Raw genomic sequence first — 21414 nt, forward strand, 5'->3', positions numbered from 1 at the left:
GCAGGAGCTGTTTCATCTCTGCAATGCCCTGGTATCACCTGTTCTGTCTCTCTTCCTCTCCAGGACAACATCCCTGCCTCTATTTCTTGCAGTAAACTAAAGTTTTGCTGTGTCATTCTGAGTTGTGAGTTATTCTGTGCCAACATACAGAATGGTGATCCTTGACTGGGGAATGTTAAATTAGAATGATGGCTCCTGAGTGATGGGGATTGAGAAACAGCAAGGCTGTTAGCTGGAACTGCACTTTCTTCACTCTGAGCTGGTGCTCATTCAGGACTGTGTGCTTGAAGGCAAGAGGTGACTGCAATCTGATACATGTGGGGGGCTCCCAAGAGCAGTACCAGCTCCTCCTGCCCTGACTGGCAGGGTTGTATCCTCTGCAACTTTCCTTGACTTCCACTCTTCCCAAAGCAGACTGGATCTGTACCAGAAGTGACGGTGATGTTTGATTCTTTTAAACCTATGTTTTGATTTTAGGGTAGCAAGTGTTTGATAATGTGGTTAAGTACTGAGCAAAATGCACGTAGAAGCAGCTTCGTGCATGCATCTCTCCTGCTGTATCCACATCTGAATGCGTGCAGCTTCTTACACTGGCCCTACACAGCTGAGCTTTCTGTTCACTTCCAGTGCCATCCTGTACCAGGCCTGATTCGGCTTCCTGCCTGCTCCAGCTCTGCCCTTACCTCTGCCCACTGATGCCCCAGCCCTGGCTGCCACCTCTCTGGCCTTTGCCCTGCTGGCAGATTGGATATAGGCTTACCCTACCTGGCCTTGCGTTCCTTGGTAACTCATGTGGAAAAGATTTGCCACAGTCCTGATTTTCTGAGAACTGGGACTCAAGTGCTGGGAGGGCATACTGCTGAACACAGGCAGGACAGCTCTCCCAGGCTGTTGCTTTGCACACTTGTGTCAATGGCAGTCAAACAAGCAGGTTTCCCCTTCCCAGTTCCTCTCTGGAGTAGGATTCCCAGCTTTGGCAGAACATGGTCCTAATCTGAGAAGATGAGCTCCACAGTGTGTGTGCCTTAGTTTCATTCCTGTAAATCTCACTCCAGAGATGGCCAGATGTCAGGTTCCATAATATGCTGAAATCCAGTGAGCTCACTGCCCGAGGAACTCTTCTGTTTACAAATAGCCTAGAAACCCACTATATTTCCTATTGGTATGGATGGAGTGAAGCAATTAATGCAGACTTGTGTATTTTATTTGAAGGATACTAAATTTAAATAAAGCAACAATAAAGAGGTCAAGTTCTGTCCTTTTGCAAAATCTCTGAAATGATGGGATGTGTATGTAGCTAATATAGGAAAGTTCCTTTAAATAGTGTTCACTGTTTATAATTGTTGGACATATGTGTAGTAAATTAAAGAAGCAATGTATTGGTGAGACCATTTACCCACAGGACCCCCATCCCAGTGACAGATGCCTCACCTTTCACCTGCATTGCTCAACAAATTTCTTCTCAAGAGGGGAAATGAATTCTCAATAACAACATGTCTAGTAATTACCCACACTGTAATTCTGATGTGCCGTGCTGTCACCCACCATCAGGTGGGAGTGGAAAAGGCACTGCATTTTGTTGATGGTTGAACATTTGTTTTCCTCATCATTTTGACACCAGAGGTAATTGCCATTCCTGAAATATTCTCTCGCTACCATTACAAAGCAACTGTTAGGGACAAACTAATTATGAAGAATCTCGTTATGACAGATTAATAGACCAACAGAGGGGATTTCTTTTTTTTTACTTTCAGGCAACTGAGTAGTAAAATCTAACAGCTCCTGTATAAGTGCTAGAAACACATGCTTCTCTGTAAGCCAACAGATTTTTTCTTAGAGATGGGAGATTTGAAAAACTTGAACTAGCATATAGGATGGGTTTCCAAGCTTCCTTTTACTGAGCTTTCAGTTTCCCAATATTATGTGCCAAAATGATCTAGAGTGGGGCCTTTACCATATGGAGGAGAGGTCTTCATGGCTGGTATTGGACCAGCGTCTTCTTTCTGGGTCATGGTTGAGCAGCATCATGAAGGCTTGAAGTGAAGAATTCTGGACTTGTGAATTTTATGGATTTTAGAACAGGACACAAAGTCTTTTATTATCTTTTATTATCTGGACTGCTTTATTGCCACTAAAGGTTTTCTGTGTCAGGGAGGCCAAACTAACGTGCTGGTTGAGTTCCAAGTGGTCAGTCTGCTTGTGTCCCCCTGGAAGTTGCAGAATACCTGCTCCAAGTTATTCTTATGGTATGCTCTCTGGGAGCTGTTATGATGTGGCCCAAACATGTCTGCTTTCCTGTAGTAGAGGGAATTGAGGCACCTTGCTTCCCCATGACTGAACCATTCTGTCAATTCTCAGAGGAGGAGGACTTTGAAATACCTATATTTCTCACTGTTGACACAATGTATGCATAGTTTGGACAGCAATCCATTTAGATGTGATAATTGTTTAAAGAGGCAGTTAGGTATGTATCTTGTGGCTGAGTGGCTACTGTGGGGTGCTAGTGAATGCCAGGGGCTGATGAGCAAACCATTAAGAGGGAGCCAATTATAGACTTCAAAATAGAAATAATATAGAGTTAAAGAAGCTCCTGGATGAGGTCTGTTCATGTTCTCAGCTTTGCCTCGATGTCTCCCTCAAGTTGTCAGGCAACTACAGATCAAAGGATCTCTGTAGCTGGGATTGAGTCCCCTCTTACCATCTCCAGCCGGGTGTTTGTCCTAGCAGCACTCTGTCCAGGAAAGGAGAAAATCTTCAGAGGTAATCAATGCACAGCCCCCATTCATGCCATGGTCTCCTTAATGAGAGAACAGGGAAGCTCTGTTATTTCCTGAGACTGAATCAAGACTGTGTTTATGTCATTTTCCATCTTCTCCTGCCTGCTGACTTCAACTCCCAGTTTCAGTGTAACTTCATTCTTCATGGGATCTCTGTGTGGAGTATATAAATGCTTTAATATTAAATATTTGAGGCTAGGAGTCATAGATAGTATTAGTTTTGGATTACTAACATGTGCTTTAATTTCTTGTCCATCTTGTGTTGTGCAAATTCTTTAACATCTTTTTTTCTTTTGCCATGCAAATATCGTCTTTGGGAACAATCACAGTGATTGCACTTGGCCAGCAAGATCTGATTTTTTGGAGGATCTCTATCAGTATTATTCTATCAGGTTTTGCAACAACACCTTTTGTCTTGAGTTTACTATTTATGCCTTCTAGCCAAGGTTAGACATTGGCTATCTTTGACTAGCCTGTTGATGGAGAAATGTTGAATATGTAGTTTTATATAAAGATGATCTCAGTTTTATTCCCTTCACAACCTTGGTGAGCCACAGCCAAGTGCAGGGGAGGAATGTACAATATTGTTTGTTTTGATACCAGCTGCAGTAAAGGCAGTTGTCTCTGGTGCTGCTTCCTTCTGCTTTCTGTGGGAGCAAAAGTAATCTACTCTGGGTAATATGTGAGCTCACCTGGGCTCTCCTTTTGTTCATCTCAGTTTAGTGCCATGTCAGATATTTGTGTTTTACTTCATTAAATTGCTATCTCATGCTATTTTGAAGTGGCACTCTCATAGCCAATATAGGTTCTCTCTCTTCCTTGTGTTCCTAGCAGCCATAAGGATTCAGCAGACCAAATGCTATCTTTACTGGCACCCACATAAGCCAGTTTTATCCAAATTCTCCTTCCACTGACACCTGCAGAGACCTATTGTTTTCAGTGAGAAAGCAGTGGCTGCAAAGGAGTGGCTGCAAGAAAGTATTGGACTTTCTAATTGCAGTTTAACGAGTCTATTGTGTATGAATCATAAGTGACACCAGCTCAGTCTCCCATACTGGTTACATTGATGGGATGCTAATAGACACCAGCTGCCTTCCTTGGTGTGGAGCTGTGTGGTGTCAACTAGATGAAAAAGCTGGAGTTATTGATACTTTTTTTTTTTTTTTCACTGTAGTCAGCCACTCTGATGGATACCCAGAAGGGAACAGACCTGCTGAGTAACAAAGATACATTCCTTGTGGTATTTTCTTTTTTAACATGGGCACTTTTTTGAACATAGAACTGCACTTTGCCATTGGTGATGACTGACTGGCACCGCAGCCACTTTCTCTGTTGGATGTGGTGCTATGACAGTCACTGCAGTTTTTTGGAATTGACAGCATAATCCCATGGTTGTTATCTTTCTTGACTTCCTCGTCAATCCAATTTAATCACTTGTAGGTATTTCATGTGTTACTGTCTCTTTCCTCCTCAGGCATCCAGTTCCTGTGGGAAGAGGTCTGTACTTTAAAGGTCAGAGCTTCTCAGATTAAAGAAGGGGGAAGGAATCTGCCTCTGTCAGTTTGGTAAGGGGCTCTATTCTCTTTAGAGACACTGCAATAAAAACTCTTTTTTCTGGGGTCTGTCACCAAGGTGAATGCTGGTGTGTGTCTGCATGGCTGTAAGAGAGGGAGCTGGCTTGCTCTGCTCCTCTGGCTGTTGGAGTGACCTGCCAGGAGAGAAGTTACATATGTACAAGAGGGAGAAGCTGCTGTTGCACAATTTAATCACTTGACGTTGACTCAGACAGATCCTGACTGGAGGTCAGCTGTGACGTGCAGCTGGTAGGGTGGGATTCGACTGTTGGGAAGAGAAAAATGCCAGCCCAGATTCTTTAGCATTGACGAAGTGGATGTGACGATTTCTTCCCTCCAGCTGCAGCAGCTGCCTCTGTGCTTCCTGCTTTTCTGCACACCCACAGTAGGCTAGCAGACTGTGAAGCTACTGTCTGGACCCTCAGCTGAGCTAGATGAGACGTAGTTGAGCTTTCTCGATGGTGCTTGGGCCATCCATCCTCATAAAACTTACATTTCAATGTGCCTTTCGGTCTGTCTCTTCTGCATGTTGCAGCTTCCTGTGGAGTTCATGGCTTTTCCAGTTCTATTTTATTGCAGGATGGAGTGTAGGAACTCAGGGAAGAGGCTGTCAGATCTCCATCCTCCTTCTTGCTGCTAGGATTCTTCACTTAGCTTTGGAAGTGTAGCCAAATCCATGTGAGCTTCAGTGACAGCTAATTGCTACTGTGGCCTTCCTTTTTTGAGCTCTTCCCCCCACCGTCCCTATGGCCCAAGACCAGCCCCCACTTCCCATGCTACTGCCTTTCCACGGTGTTCTTAACTGGAAATAGCTGTCTGGGGAGTATTCTCCCTTCAGGTCATTTTTACTGCACAGCATCATCTCTTGCTATTCTGTCAATAGTATGTGATTTCTGCAGGGTATGTCAGCAGTTCCTGTTTAGGAAATACTTCTGAGTGTAATACATATCTTCGCTGATACTATTGCTTACAGCAACTAAAAACAGCAAATGAAACAAGACTTCATAGGACTGATGGGAAGGTGTGAGAGCCTCCCACACAGCTAAACACAATGCTAAATTAGATGGTATCTTTACAGCACTCAGCTTGTTTTCACTGGCATCCCACATGGTTTGATCCAAGCTGAAGGGAATTAATTTTGTTAGCCAGATTTTGAGTGGTGCTGTGTCAAATTTATTATCATTTCACCTGCCTCTGTGGAGCTGCAGGCTCTGTGATCAATGGATCAAGACATGTGCCTCATTTCATTGTGGCTTCTGTGAATGTCTCCGTTCCTTCTGCAGACATGCTGTTGAATTACTTTCTATCCTCCTTGGGTTCTCTGCAATGAAGCACAGGACATTATCTATCAGGACAACAAGGCACTGAATGCACTTTTATGAACTTGCTGTCTTTGCAAGTACTACATTTTTGTGTAGACATGGGTCTGATCCTTCTGTCTTGGGAAAATCTGATCTGATCTTATCCTCATGTGTAAGTAACCATTAATGGTAATGTATGTGCCCCACAGAAGAGCCTGTGTGAAGGACCTTCACAGAGTAAAACAGCCTCAAGAGTAGAATCTTGTTCACTGGAGGTAAAGTCTGTGCATGTAGGGAACTCATCTTGACTCTCAGATTCCTGCCATAGGCACAGAAGTTCTACAGCCCAGTTACTTTAACATGTTATTTTCCCTTTGTCTCTGACCAGCCCTTCCCTGTGCTTCTTGTTTTCCTGGCTCAGGAGACTTACACAGAACAGTGCATTATATCACAGAGGTGTCTAGAGGGGAAACAGCTGCTCTCTTCTGATTTTTATCCTGAACTGCCCCACCGATAACTAATTGCAGCTCAGTTGCTTCTATTAGCTATTTACCTAAAATTGAGCTGGCTAATGAAAATGTTTCTAATTAATACGAGGCAGATTAAAACTCATTACAGCAAGGTCGTCAGTAATGAGAGATAATCAGACCACAAATGACCAAGCTTGGAGTAAAATGAAGATGGAACACAAGCAGGCAATTGGTGCTGGTTGTGCCTGCACCAGCCAGCAAGGGCAGGGTTCAGCAAGGTCACTACTGGTGCTCTGCTCTGCAGTTGAGAAACACTGCTTCCTACTCTGCAGAGCAGCTTGCAAGTGACTGGCCAAAGGGGTGGATCTCAGCCTAGTGTCAAAATGTTTTCTGAACCAAGTGGCATCTCACACTAGTGGTTTGTTGCTAGGCCAGCCTTCAGTCCCCTACATAAACCAAGTTGTGAATAGGGCTTTTAGCAGGAAGACTTGGGAGTATGTGTGGCACAGGTGGGATGTCAACACTTGTGTGCACTTGTTTGTGGAAATTTAGAGTCCTGATGTTTGAGGGGTGTGAGCTTGCATATCTGTTCAGTTTAAAATGTGTTTGCCTAGGTTTGGAAGAGTCTGTTGTGATCTCCAGGGAAGTTTTGCTTGAATTATAAAATGTATTTGCTTTAATTTCAGCTACCTGTAGGACTACTGAAACAAAGCCACAGCACCAACACCAGATTTCAGCTGTCTGTAGGCCTACTGTCTATATTCCATTAGTACTGAGTTTACTGGCCATCCCGCTAGTTGTGTGACTCCTTGTTTCTGTATTTATGAAATTGAGAAGCTAAGAAGTTGTCACTTTATTCAGGGGGATCCTCTCCATCCTTAATCCTTTCCAAACTATAAAGCTCTCTTTCTCACTTTGTTTCTGTCCCACTGGCAACCAACTGTTGTGCCAGAATTTCTGAAGGACGTTATTAAGTTATACATAACTCACACAAATAGTGAATTATTAGGTGGTGAGGTACATTGCACCAGAGCTTATTCCAATTCCAAAGGCATGCATCTATCCATCATCGGCAGTATGATCAGTTAGTATTGGTATAAGGAGGCATTGGAATGGCAAATATCTAGTGTGCCTAGGAATGAGCTTTTGTAAAAGGTAAGTAGGAAAGATAATACAAAAAGCAGGCAATAACATTGTTTGGAGTTGTGTGTCTTCCTGCAGCATCCTTGCTGCCAGTCAGTTTTGATTACCAGTTTGGTAGTGTTAGTGACGGCTGTAGCAGTTTATATTTACTGTATGCTTATTCAGAGTAGTTGAAAGAGGAGATAACAGCCCCTTAGACAGAACTACACTGTCACTGAAATGGGTTCTACGTTTTATATTGCTGTTTTTAAAGCACCCAAGTACCCTATTCACATCATCAGTAGCTGTATCCTCCTTAAGGATCTTTACAGATCTTTTGGCATGGCCACTCATTTCAGTTTCTCACTGTATTAAATTGAGGTGGACAGCTTTTCATTTTTCTCTGGTTTGTGCTGTCCTGGGTCATCTACAGCCATTTCTACAGTTTTACTTGTCCTGTGCTTATGGCCCTGTCATTATCTGGGGTGGAAGAGAAAAGGTTCTTTCCTATATTCTCTGACATGTCTTTTCTCCTGACCCAACTCTGTTTTGGGGATACCCACCACAGAGGTGATGACATCCTCTTGTGCCTCTGAAGGGAGTCCAGAGGACAGCCTGGCTCTTGCAGTTCAGTCTCTTACTGCAGGCATTTCTGCAAGAGTGTTCTTGTCTGGGATGGCTGACAGCATATATGCTTGGGATGCTTCCACCCCACTCTGTGCTACAGGTTTCTTCCCAGCATCCCAAAGGCTTAATATGAAAGACCATAAGCAGCAGTTCTGTTCTGTGGAAGGAAAGCAAGAGTTCATCACCAATGTCACAAGTCCTTTGATTGGCAGGTAATTTAGTGAATATGGAAGACCCTTGGAAACAGGTTGACCTCAGCAGAAGATTTAACCAGAATTTGGGAGCTGGATACACCAAATAGGTTCTCTAAAGGTTTTAATAATGCACCCTGTTTGTATTCTCTCATTGTGGCCAGATAGTAGGGTAATTTTTGTCTTGATGCCTTGAGCAATAGTGTTTAAAGCCCTTTAGACATTTTATTACCTGTAATGTTCTTATGAGTCTGTAAAATGGAGAATAGCAATCCTGAGTTTTGTAAAGGGCTTTGTAAAAGCTCTTCTAGAGATGAAAAGTGCCATATAAAATCAGGTATGGTTGTTTTATCATAAATATCTAAAGCCTTTCTGAATTCCATTAAGCTCTTGGCTTTTCTATCCTCTGACAGTGAGTGCCACTGGTTAATGCTGAATTGTGCAAAATGGGATGTAAAAAAAAACCAACTTAAAAACGGTTGTTGTTTTCTGGAATGCCCTATTTGTGGATTTATATGAGCTGGAAATAGGAATGGGAACTTTTTATTTTCATGATCACATACAACTTTTCTCTCTTATGCATCAACAGTCTCCTAACATGTCAAATCTCTTTTTAAATAGACTCTTATATGACGTGGTCATGTGTCCCTTGTCCTTTTTTATTTATCTTTTTTTGTGATAGGATGTCTAGAATCCAGGGTTGGGTTGTGAATTCAATTTATACGATAATCTTTTGATGGTTTTAGTATTTTAAGCTTTTTTATCACAGTCAAACAGGTTTTTTTAAATTTTTCTGACTCACTATGTGCATTGAGCAGGCTGAGCTGTCCACAAGAATGTGATCCAAGTGTTGGATGGTTCCAGTTAATTGAGAGCCCAGCAGTGTGTGTGGGGAGGACAGACTGCACCTCCCAATATGTGTGACCTTGTATCCGTCTATGCTGAGCATGAGATCTCCCAGTGTATTGATTTTTTGCCTGTCTTTGGTGGGGACTTGGCAGAGTTTACTTTTCCACAGTGATGAATAATATCTCTTACGTCTTGTGGAATTTTTGTCACTGCACTATTCTCTTCTTTGCCAGATCACTAGCAAGAAAGTTAAACTTCGGTGTAAGAACAGGTATAATGGGACACTTTGCTGTTTGTTTTTAACAGTAATGCAGGTCAATCCTTTTACAGTAGAGAGCTCCATCTGTGCACTACCTGGACCTCTTCCCCTTTTCGTCATGTTTCTCTGTTTTCAGTGCTAGTTCATCCTCCCTGGAAGTAACAATGAATGCAGGTCCTAAGATGGACAAGGCTCCTGCAGGATCATCTGGTCTAAAAATGCTCAGAGCAGGTTGAAATGAAACTGTCGTGAAAACAGCAATAAATGTTGCTGCCTTGTCCTAATTGGAGTGTCTTCCATTGCTGCTATCTGTAGTGCTGGGTCTCTGAGCTGGGAATGGGATGAGGAAGTGATGTTCTTGTATCTCCAATAATTACTGAGTTCTCCTTTCATTCTTTGTGAGGATATTTATTGAAAGCCACTTGAAAGTCCCAGTAAATACCTCTTTTCTAATACCTCTTTTCTATTCTCTATTGTATTAGCAAGCTCACAGTATTTTGGTAGACTGGTGAAAAATGATTTTTTTCCCCTCAAGATCCCTGCTGGCTTTTTATCAGTCATATCCCATTTAGCTAGATGACTTTTAGTACTCCCTGTAATTATTGTCTCAACTAATTTAGTTGATACAGAATTAAAGCTTGCAGGACTATAGTTTCCCAGATTAGTCTAGATTTTTCTTAAAATCAGGGCAACATTTATTCCCTTTTAGTCCTCTGCAAGTTAACTGTTTTAATATGAGATTTCCTTTTATTATGGTTATTAGCATCTCAGCTACTTTTTGAATTCATCTTTAATTTTTATGTGATTGAAGTTTTCCAGGTGTTTTCTGGAGACACCTTTCTTGAAATACTGTCTTGGAGAGTGTCTCTCCATTGCAAGCAGTGATGGGCAGGCTGTTCTCTCTGCATTCTTAATCTTCATTTCACCTTTTGCCAGCTAAGAGTGTGCCCTGCAGACCTGGGATATCTTTACTGAGGGATTTCATATGAGGAGTTGCTTCCACCACTTACTTTACTGTGTTCAGTGGTCTTTCTGAGCACTTTTGCCACCAGGTCTGTCACCAGATATGAAATACTGAAGTTCTCACTGGTAGATTTTAGTTTGAGTATTTATTTTCTTCTAAATTAATTCCTTTATTGTTAAGACCAGATCAACACCTGCCAGTTTAAGACATCTGCACATGTGATGTTCTGATGAGCGGATCTGTGACAGTAATCTGTGTGAGTAAAGGCTCCTCCAAAAGCAACCAAATTACTTGAGAAGCCAGGTCTGATTGTACATCAAAGATAAATTAAAATACATCCCTTTGCAGCTCTGCTTGCTGAACATGTGCTTCATCCCAGAGATACCTCCTCTCCACACCTAAGAGTTGTTACTTTCACAGTTTTAATAATCAGTGTTAATCCCAGTCTAACCGAGGTTTAGGTAAAGCAGAGGAGTCTGATAGCCATTTGGGCTAATGTAGAATTTGCCCTGCTGAAATTTGGAGAAGGGATTTGAGACAGAAAGAGATGTCCATGTGGACTGAGGAAAGAGCTGTGTGCACAGACAGCATTTGTGATCTGAAGGGCTTTCTGATGGAAGCTTATTCTTGATATTCCTTGGTACGTGAAATGCTTCCTTTCTTTGTAGCGTGCTCCTAGGGGTGATGAATATGTCTGTGTAAAACCAGGTGTTGTTTCCAGCTCTTTCCTCTGATAAAAACAGTCTTTGAAGTTTTGCTTGGGCAACATAGAGCAGTATCTTGAAGAAAAGTTCTGAGCCATTCTGGGGGTTTCCATTCACCTTGCATTTTCTTCAAGGTGGAACAGAAATGTGGGCCACCGCTATTGAACATCATAGTAGGAATGTGATGCTTGGTCTGTGATTAAGGGAATGTAGTCTGTCAGAGAAACAAGTGCTGCATCTGGAGTGACCTGTCTTGGGGAGATCCAAGAAAATAATAGAGATCATTAGGAAGGTTTTCCTCTAAAAAACCTTATCTGGTTGATAGGAAAAGAGTCCTTGGAAGCTGCATTCACAGTCCTACTTCTGCCTCTTATGTACTTCTCCCTCTAATGCAGACTGGAGTTTTGTAAGATGTAGGGATAGAGGATGTAATTTTTCTGAAATAAGTTGCTTGGTCATCTCATCTCTCCAGAAGTGCAGGAGCTGGATTTCCCTGGTCCAGCCAGCCAGCCAGCCAGGGCATCTGTCTCTTAGGTGTTTAAGCCAAGCCGGTTGTGAGAGCACTGTGGAGGATGCTTTGCAGGGGGTTTTATTCTGTTTTGTTCCTGGGGCCCTCTGTAAGGATCCTCTTGTCCAGGACTGCTGCATCCACGAGGCCAACCAGCTTCTCAACAGCTTGGATAAATTTGTGAGGGCAAAAATTTCCTCTCACCTTGTGCTAGAGGAAAAAGGGGCTATTGCCACCTCCTTCTCAGCGCTAACCCAGATGTGAAGATACACCCTGTATGGAGGTATGTCTACAACCAGTTGCATTTTTAGCTACATGAGTTTTCCAGCCTGTTTTTCCCATCTGTCTTGGGAATCCATGCAGTGTGGGTAATGCGCTGGAGCCAGCACCTCTACCCTGAGATGGCTGCTTGGCCTGGCACCCAGCACTGCACTATAGCCCTGGGTTGCTGCTGCTCTGCCCTGAGTCATGCTGCAACCTAGAGTCATTTGATGGGCTCCTGCTGTGTGTGGGAGATTGCAGATCCCTGTGCTGGCCTGAGCTCAATGCTGGGAGCTCAGTGCTGGGTCTCTTGGAACATATCTGTAAGTGCATTGCCCTGGTTTCCTGCCAGTGCTTTTGGCTATGGCTGTGCAACACTTTGAGGTGTGTGGCTGGCCACCACTCTCCTTCACTGCTGGCAGGGGTTTTCCTCCACAGCTGGAGGCAGTGGGTAGAGGGTGACTATTAGAGCTGCAAAACCACTGTTTCGCTGTGATGGGCTGCACTCCCTGTGCTGTGACAAGCAACCCAGCTGAACTGGCTCCCTCTCTCCCTTTCTCTTTCATCCCATTACTCCCACCCTGGTCTTCTTGCTCTCTTCTGTTACAGTTTCCTTTCCTTGTTCCCGTTTTGCCTGCTTTTGTCCTTGCTGCACACAGGGAAGGAGAGCAGGGAAAGAGCTAGGGCAGAGGCTTGTTACAGCAGGAGCTTCAAAGCTGTTGTGTAAAATGCAGGAGAATGATGTGTGAGACTTGAGGCATACTCATGGGTTTTATTTGCAGCCTACATGTGTGAGTGTTTTTGAGCTGGCAATGCTGGGCGAAGCTCACTCACCTAGCATGAGTTACACTTGCCTGTATTTGCCCATGTAGGAAAATGTGCGTGTATGTGTGTATGAGCATGTGTGCATCAAACTCTGAAGTCTCACACTGAGGGTGAGACTTGCACATTAGTCTTTCTCCTCACACTCCCCTAGGCCTGTGTTTCATGCACTTGCATCCAGCACTCAGTCTGTCCCTGACACATTGCCAAATGCGAGACACTCAGCCTGTCCCATGATGTGACATGGCACTGCTTTGCACAGAGAGCAAATATAGCTACTGAATGGCTGGGTATATATGGGGTTCATGAATGTTTGTGGTATTGTTCCTTTTTGTCACATACGTCAAGGCGTTTGGTGGAGTCCATCACAACAGGATCTTGTGCAGTTGAGGGCTGCAGACACAGGGTTTGATCTTCAATGACTTCTGACACAGAAGCCAGAGGAATGAGGAGACTTCATGCAGATCGGTGTCAGGCATTAACAGGACATGGGTGTACAGTTATTTTTTGTTATTGATCTGCTTAGGTTTTATTAATGTATCAGGGTAAACTTATATGAAGTTCATTAAATATTATTCAATATAGCTGTGTCCTTGGTAGGAGGCTTTTCTAGTGACAGTAATAAAGGGAGAATAAATCATTGTCACTGAAGGATGTGGTGGCTGGTATGTTCTTGAGGAGCAAAATGAACCATAAGAGCTGAAATACAGACCAGGCAAGTGGTTGACAATGGGTTTTGTCATTTGGAAGTTGGATTTTGGCCACTGTGAGCGCAGCTGGCAAGTCTTGCAACACTTAGTTGCTCAAACGACTGTCACTGCAGACTTTGTTGGCAATGTAAGCAGTAAGACCCAAGACCTGACTGGACTGGAGGGATGTAATTTCCCCTTGTGTGTTTCAAAGTGAGGTGAGTAAGATGAAGGACTGCGCACATACTGTCCTCTTCACTGCCAAGCAGAGATCTGTAATTTTGATTCTTAACAGACTCTTCTTCTGAACTCCTGGGAGTTTCTGGGATGGTATCTGTGGTTTTCTTCTCATTTTAATTCACTGCACTCACACTAAGAATCTAACATAAGAGTTGTGGTCATGATTTTTTTCTTTTGGCAAGGAGTTTCCAAACTGTGCATCATAGTGCAGAATCGCAGTGCCAAACCAATGCTGCCCTATGGCCAGACAAAATGTGCTGTTACTGATCATGTTGCCTATGCAAACAAGTGTTGAAGCCCTTTATATTCGGGAGTATCTTGTCCTGGTCTGGTTCAGACCCTTTAAGTCCAGCCAGAGTCCTAATAGTGGACTGACACATTAGATGATGATGCCTACAATCAAGAATTGAAATCCTTGGTCTGCTTAAATACTGGACAAAAAAGATACATATGTGGACATATGCATGTAACAGACAGCAAAAGGGCTTGACGGATGTTCTGGTCTCTTTGCAGGTGCACCTGCGCTCTGCTGAGCGCCTCCGGGAATTGTGCTGCTCCAACCGAGGCACTTTCATCAAGGTGGGACAGCACCTGGGAGCGCTGGACTACCTCCTGCCTGAGGAGTACACCCGCACCCTCAAGGTGCTGCATAGCCAGGCCCCGCAGAGCAGCAGGCAGGAGATTGAGCAAGTTATCCGTGAAGATCTGGGAAAAGAGGTAGGGGCAGCCATAGCATGTGTTGGCTTCTCAGGCCTCAGCAAGCCCCGGACAGCCAGAGGAAAGGAAGACAGCAGCTAGAGGAAAGAAAACTGCTGTTTCTCAGTTATATGAGATACCGAGGGGAGGTATCTTGTCCTTGCTTCTGAGTGAAGGCCATGCGAGTTTTCCCTGTCCATCAATGGGCATTATTGGCAGGCTTTGGTGAGGAGAAGCTAACAGAGGGGGAAGCAGCAGAGCAGCGTACTCTGTATGCCAAGATCAACAGGGTTGCTGGAGGTCAGGATGGAGGGCTGTCTGCCACACTGAGGAGTGGGAGCTGGAGGTATTGATGTTTAGGACAAAGATATATTGGCAGAGCTCTGTGAGGGATGACTGCTCTCCCCTGGCTGCACTAGACCAATTCCAGCTAGCACTGACAGCCCTTTACTTTCTCGAGCCCCTAATTAACCCCCAAAGAAAATAATAGCATAAATCACTTTTGGTGCTGCAGTCAGGTAACGCAGTAGCTCAGGAGTCAGTGCCATCATTAACCCTCAGCAGCCCACAGCACTGAGATCAGTAGGTAGGTGACTGTGTTCATTTAGATATAAGGGAAGTACCCACAGTAAATTACTGAGGGTATTCTGCTACTTTGCATCTTGCTCTTTACAAGATATCCCCTCACACTCTAGCCCAGGTTGAGGAGAGGCATTTCAAGGATCATGGCTGACATGGTAAGGAGGGAGGCAGGAGGCAACAGTATGCAAAGGTGATGCTAGGGAAAGTTGTGTGAGGGGGAGGAAGACAGAAGGTTGAATAAGGGAAGCAGTGTGTACATCTGTTGTTTCTCATATATAAAGGTTTTTGGGGCTATTTTGGTTGTTCTGGCCTGTTTGACTGTGTGGTAAGGAGGTGTGGGGGAAACATGAGGTAAGTGAAGTATTTGCACCTAGAGGGTGTATTATGGGCAGATTTGAATGGGGCGAGTCTGCCTATGTGTAGTCTAAGGGTATACATATTGTCTAGCCAAGAATGACCATTAATATTTCCCTACAGTTTAATGGCAGGGTTAATGTCAGCCCCCAGTCTGCAACGTGCTCCCTCTGTTAGGATTCCATCCTTGTAGCATGGCTGGTACCAACTGTTTCATAGCTCAGTGGATAGATGGAGCAGAGCAGGCTGACCGCTCCCTGCAGGCCTCTGTCTCCATGGGCTTCCATGTGGCAATCTCCCACAGGAGCTGTGGAAAGCCACCCCAAAGTTAACCTATGTTAAATTACCACACTAGCCACCTCTGGCTCAGTTTATTTGGTGTCTCTTAAAGGCTGAAGTAGGTGCTTGGAGGTGGGACCTTTTCTCTCAAGTGTGTGTGCAGCTGCCACTGATAATCCCTGGTTTCTTTGTGCTTCTTGGGAGCTAGATGAACGCTGCGTGCCTCATTGATTCCCAGTGAAGCAGCTCGAATACAGTCTCCACAGCAACCTTACCTCATAGCATTCACTTCCTTCACATGGGCAGTGCTGGGCAATATTTAATTTTAAAGTTACAGAGGGAGGGAGTGTAAAAAAGGTAGAAATGGGAAGAAAGTGATGGAGAGGAAATGGTAACAAGAGAAAGAGAGCAATGATAAAGGAGATAAATTAAGAGAATTACATATATAAAAATATATATAAAAATAAAGGACCTTGTAAAACTGGGTAGTATTAAAAGCTGATGTAAATGCCTGTATTAATATTTACAAGGTACCAAATCAAGATATTTAAAATCAGAAAGGATTTGGGAACCTAATGCACCAAAGCTGTCATTGCTGGAGCCTAGAGGGTTTAAAAGGGTTGCTTCAGGAACAAATTTGATTTCAGTGTAGCTAGATCCTCAGTACATTTTAAGTATGATATACTTTAGCTGAAACATAGGTGGCAGAGTGGAAGGTGGAGTATCAGGGCAGAGAAGAGTGCAGAGAGGGATCCTGAAATTTTCATTCCTGGGGCCAGCATCACACCTGGGAACTTGCAGATGAATTCAGATAGAAGAAAAAAATGTCAATGAGGGAACCTTCTCACAGTGCCTAGGCCTATTCCTGCTGCTCTTGAATTTGGTGGTAGGACTTCCAGAACTCGTGTCAGGACCAAGAGCAGGGCTCTTTATATGAATCTTAAGTGTAGGCAAGAAGTAATTACATACAGCCTGGATCAGTGCAGAACAAATGGGAGAAAGAGAAACTGGAAATACAGTGATACCTAGGGAGGAATGTGACAAGCTAACAAATTAGGCAAGAGCTTACAAAAGGGCAGAAAGATCAAAAAAGCCAATTTCATGTACAGAAGCATTATATTTTCAGTCAATTAGAAATAGTCAGCCTTCTGATGTGGCCTACTCCTGCAAATCTTATCATGGGCTTGGATCTTTGATAAATGTTTTGTGGGAAAACTGGCTTAAATGGAGACCATGCCAATGGAATGGATGTTTGAGCAAAGACAGAGAATTTGTGAGGTGGATTTCTGGCAGTTCAACATGACTCTGTTGCCCCCACACAAACTTACCTGATACCCTGCTGATGGGGGTCTCCCATTTTAGGCTAGCATCATGGCTGGGGTCTGGAAGCTGCAGCATGTAGCTCTGATGTAAAGGCAAATGGCATAGGTTTGCCACACAAGGAGAAGCATCATATATGCTGACTAGTGAGTTTTCCTGTCTAATCCTATTTTAAGTCCAGGGCTAGTTTGTGTACCTATCCAGGATCGTTGGGATAAAAATAGTAGTGTGCAAATGCTGGCTTTCTAATCTCAGCCACAGTGGCTTGGATGAGTGATAGTGGGAGGTGATCATTCTCTTGAGTGTTATATGCAAGAGATTGAGGTGGACAGGGTGGGATTTGCAGGGCAACACAAGGTAGTAGTGGGAGAGGCTGCACAAAGAAATCTTTGCAATAACTCCTGGAAACTATCACCAGTGGGATCACAGAGCAAGAATCTTTTTGGGAGACAGTGGAGATACTGCAGGTTGGGCTTGTTTTGGGTGTATTCCTTGGAAGAGTTGGGAAAAGCTCTGTTCATAAGAATGGGTGTTAAGATATGAATGAAAGAGTCTCTCCTGCCTCTATTTTTATCTTCCTTGCTTGAAGGTTCTGAAAGTGAAAAGGTGTCAAGCGTGGAAAATGAAAGCAAGCCAAATATGTTCTTTCTCTGCAGAACTATTAATGACACAGGGAGAGACAGCTGGTTCAGCTAAGTGCTGTAACTCAACGAAGTGCATGCAGAGCAGAGCCAGGCAACTTCTGGCGAAATGTGGACACCACACATTTTAGGAAGAAAGACTGATGAGAAGCTCTGGAAAATAAAACTTTCAGAGTGGGTGCACCTTAAAAACACAAAATCTTCATGCTTAGAAACTAGAAAAGGTGGAAGAAATTTTGACAGCACTGGAATTAGGGATATTTCCTTCCCCTGGTAGGTTTGTTGGAAAGGATGTCATGTGGCTGTGGGGTACAGGGATACTGGGGAGATGATGCCACTCTGTTCTGATTAAGGACCTTTCACATCATCCTTTGTCATAGGATGTAGTGGTTGCAGAAGGACTTGTCAGCTTATACAACCCTGGTCTTTCAAATATCCTTTGTGCCTTTCTGTTGCCTGGCTCCACTACTGTCCAGTGCATTCCCTAATATGGTCTCACTTCTCTGCTACTGCACAGTGCTGTCACAGTTGTCACTGTGGCATCTCCTTGCTTCACTGTGTACTCTTCTCTACGCCAACACACACTCTTTCTTGTCCCAAAATACCTCCTCGTACTGCACATCCGAGTAGGCCATAGCCTAGGTCTACCCACTCAGCACCACTGTATTACTTCTCCTGTGTACAGCAAAATGTCACTTTTCACATCCTATTGCTCATCAGCTTCCAGCCCATCCTTACACACTGGCATTTTTTAATTGACTTATTGACCTTTTCCCTAGGACTTTTTATTCTCCTTCTTGATATCTTTGTGTCTGTGCCATACTCATGTATGTTTGTGCCATACTCTACTCAGGCCTTAACTCATGTTGGAGGTAATTTTCCTTGGTGGGAGACACTCCCTTCCTCCCCCATCCCTATCGCAGTTCCTGCTCCCTTCTGGCAGGTTCCTGTTGGGCAGCTTCTCTAGTCATTGCTCCTCTCTCTTGTGTGAGGTTGTTTGGTTGGGGATTAGGGCAAGGATAAAGTTAGCACACCTCCAGCTGAGGGCAGTGTGGTCCCAGGCAGGGTCTTTCCCATGTTGATGAGGTGCTTTTGTCTTGTGGCTGCCCAGGTGCTCTGTGTCCAGGCTGTCATTGCTTGGGGAGTGATAGGCTGCTGTAAGGCATGTGACTAGCCATGGGAGTGAGTGTCTCTCTCCTTGTCTCTTGACTTACCTTCACATCTAACAGTTGCTGAAACTGTTGCAGAGGAGTAGAAATGGTTGAAGCTGAGCAGCCTCAGATGTTGTCAAATGAGGGATCCCAAGAAATCCTGACTGTAGGTATCCATATCTGCATACATATATATGCCATTGCTGGTGAGTTTGCTGTGCTTCAGGGAAGGCTGAGGCAAAACAGTTGCATAGGGAGAACACACTAGTAATTTAAAGCTCTGGTTACAATGCTTGCTTTATTCAAGATGGGAGAAAAGGCTGAGGAGAGCTCAGAGGTCAAGACTTCTCTGCTGAAGCCAAATCATATAAACGGCTTAAACAGATGGAAAGATAGTCATTTGGAGGGATGTCATTCTAGCTCTGCTTTGTGGAAATGCAGGTAATGGGAAGTAGTTTATAATTGCTTGATTATCCAGCACCTCCAAGGAGACCATCCTTTTCATCCACAGTTAATTGTAGCTTTTACAGGTTGTTCAAGCACTGTTTTGCCATTTGCAAGAAACCTCCTGCAGCCATACAGTAAAGGAGCTTGTTGATTGAGCAGGGCAGGATATGTCAATGCTTTGACTGTGATTTATAAACAAAGCACATGTGGTAGAAGAACCTCCTGTGCTGTGATTTGTGAAGGAGGATGCATTTCCACAGTGATGTTTGGAGGATTCAGCCTTGGATTCCTGCTATTGTACCTGGCACAGCCCAGTGCCGTGCAAGTAAGAAACAGATACTTCTTGTCTAAAAATTCATTGTCTTTGCGGCAAAACTGTGGCTAAGAAGAATACTGCCCTTTGTCAAATGTAAGTGGTAGAGACTATACAATATAGAATTTTTGTCAAGTCTCTAAAGGGGAAAATGATGCCTAAAGATTTTTAGCTTTTTATATATTTTTCATAGATTTGTAGCCTTGTGGATTGCTAATACGTGACTGCAGCTCCTAGTACTTTTCCTGCCCTTTCCCCCTATAGTTTAGAACAATAATCTAACCTTCTAACACATTCCTGAAATACTTTTAGTCTTACTTAAAAAGAGGACCATCAATAAGGACATTTTGTTTTCCAACCAGGATTAGGAGACACAAGAAGAAGTGGGATAGAGAAGCCCCTCTATCCAGTGGGACCAATTCCAATGGGGCAGTACTCAGGGAAAAATTACCTAACCAACTGCTCTTCTAATCGGACAATATTTAATAGGTATACTAATCAACTAACCTTACAAAAATTGTAGAATTACTGTACTGTGTGTGGTTTTTGCCATGTTGTGTACCTGAAAGTTTTCAAGTAAAGGTTTGCTATGATATTATCACTCTAATGTTATTTGGGAAGGTTGGTTCTCTTTCCAGGCAGCACTTTAATTTGCTCCCTGTCTTGGCTTAGGAGTGGTATTCTCTAATTTAGTACTCCAGCTAAAACCAACTGGGGCACAAAAGGCAAAGATCACAGGTTGAGATAAGAACAATTTACTGGAAACAGCAGTCAGATAAGAAAACAAACAATAACAGCAACAATATTAATAACAAAAGAAACAATTTATGTGAAAAGCCCCTGACAATAATACCTGACTGTTCTGTCCACCATTTAACTAGACTGGGAGGAACCCCTTCTCCTTGGAAGAGAAGGAGAGTCCCTTTCTCCTGCCACTGACAATGGCATGAGGTGGGATCAGGTAACTTTAGGGTCCTGGCCACAACCCCTCCTGGCTATTGCAAAAGATTAACCCTGTCCTGATTGGAACTAGGGCACTCCCAAAGTTCCCAAAGTGTTTTTTGCATTGGGTGAATGAAATACTATTAATCTGTTGTTGAAATGTACACATATACACCTGGCAGGATGGTCACTGCAGTGATCTGCAGTGATGCTGCATGACCATTTGACAGGGAGGGACAAAAATTGTGTACCCTTGTGTACTGTGATGGGAAAGAGAGAATGAGAGCACAGCAAGGTGCTAATCCCCAGTGCAAGAGACTTCCCTGTCCTTATACTGTTATGAGAGTATGAGGAATAGCAGGAATAAAAAAAATACTTCTTACTCCTATTTCTGTATAAATTCTTGGTATAGTATGGCAGCCTTTACTGTGACGGTGACAGGGAAAAGGATGGATTTGATTCCCTGTCTTCTGGAATAGTCGATGAGCATTTTAAGCTCTCGCAAGACATATGCTTCTTTGTAATTTGCAGAATTATTCAAGTCATGCTCAGCCCTGTGGGAGAGGACCTAGGCCTTCAATAGGCTGTTGGGTATTACACTGCATGTCCTACAGCATCCAAGGTATTCCCAAAGTAGCATGAGCCACTTTCTGTAGCTGGCTCCATATGGTGCTCTAGAGATGATTCATTTACTGTGCTAGATCCCAATGTCATAATGTTTGCTGCAGGTTCTGTTACGGCTTCAGAAAGCCTTTTCCCAGGTGGGCAGTGTTGTTTAACCCATCCAGGATGCCAGGACACTCCTCCAGTGTTGCACAGCCTTGTGGTTGAGTGCCCTGCCCAAAAGCACTGATGTATGGCACAGTGCACAGTGCCTCCCGTGGTTGCCTGGGGCTGTGGACTGACACAAAATGGCTTTGCTGAACACCCAGGTCTCCTGTAACTTATGAACCTGGTTCTGTCCTAAAACACCTAAAACACAGCAATGCTGTGCCAGGGTGGTCTGTGAAGGGCATCACTGTGCATTACCTCACTAACAGACTCGGGGCAACCAGATCTAGGTCAGCAAGAGCCTCTTTTGCCTGCTATGGGTGCTGTTGGTCAAAGGAAATCTCCTTATTCTGCATTACCCTCCATTACCCACCCACATGGAAGCTGAGCTGTGGCAGGCCATTACTCTGACAGTGTGAGGAGCTGGAAAGTGGGATGGGAAGATATGGCCCTTCTCTCACCACTCTGAGTCTCTTGCAGTACACCCTGCAGGGCTTCCTAGCAGACGTCAATAAAAACCACATTTTTATTAAAACTGTAATGGTGAATAAAAAACCTTC

At 43.8% G+C, this 21414-nt stretch overlaps 1 protein-coding gene across 2 annotated transcripts in view; it reads left to right on the forward strand.

Moving 5' to 3' along the window:
• Positions 1-21414, forward strand: part of ADCK1 (aarF domain containing kinase 1) — a 74989-nt gene that overhangs the window by 16233 nt on the left and 37342 nt on the right. For both annotated transcript variants that reach the window (XM_058829786.1, XM_058829785.1), the window contains one exon: positions 13872-14075. In XM_058829786.1, the coding sequence (XP_058685769.1) occupies positions 13872-14075 (204 nt within the window). The remainder of the gene's footprint in view (positions 1-13871; positions 14076-21414) is intronic.

This window comes from Poecile atricapillus, chromosome 1 (genome assembly GCF_030490865.1).
Source record: "Poecile atricapillus isolate bPoeAtr1 chromosome 1, bPoeAtr1.hap1, whole genome shotgun sequence".
Lineage (NCBI taxonomy): Eukaryota > Metazoa > Chordata > Aves > Passeriformes > Paridae > Poecile > Poecile atricapillus.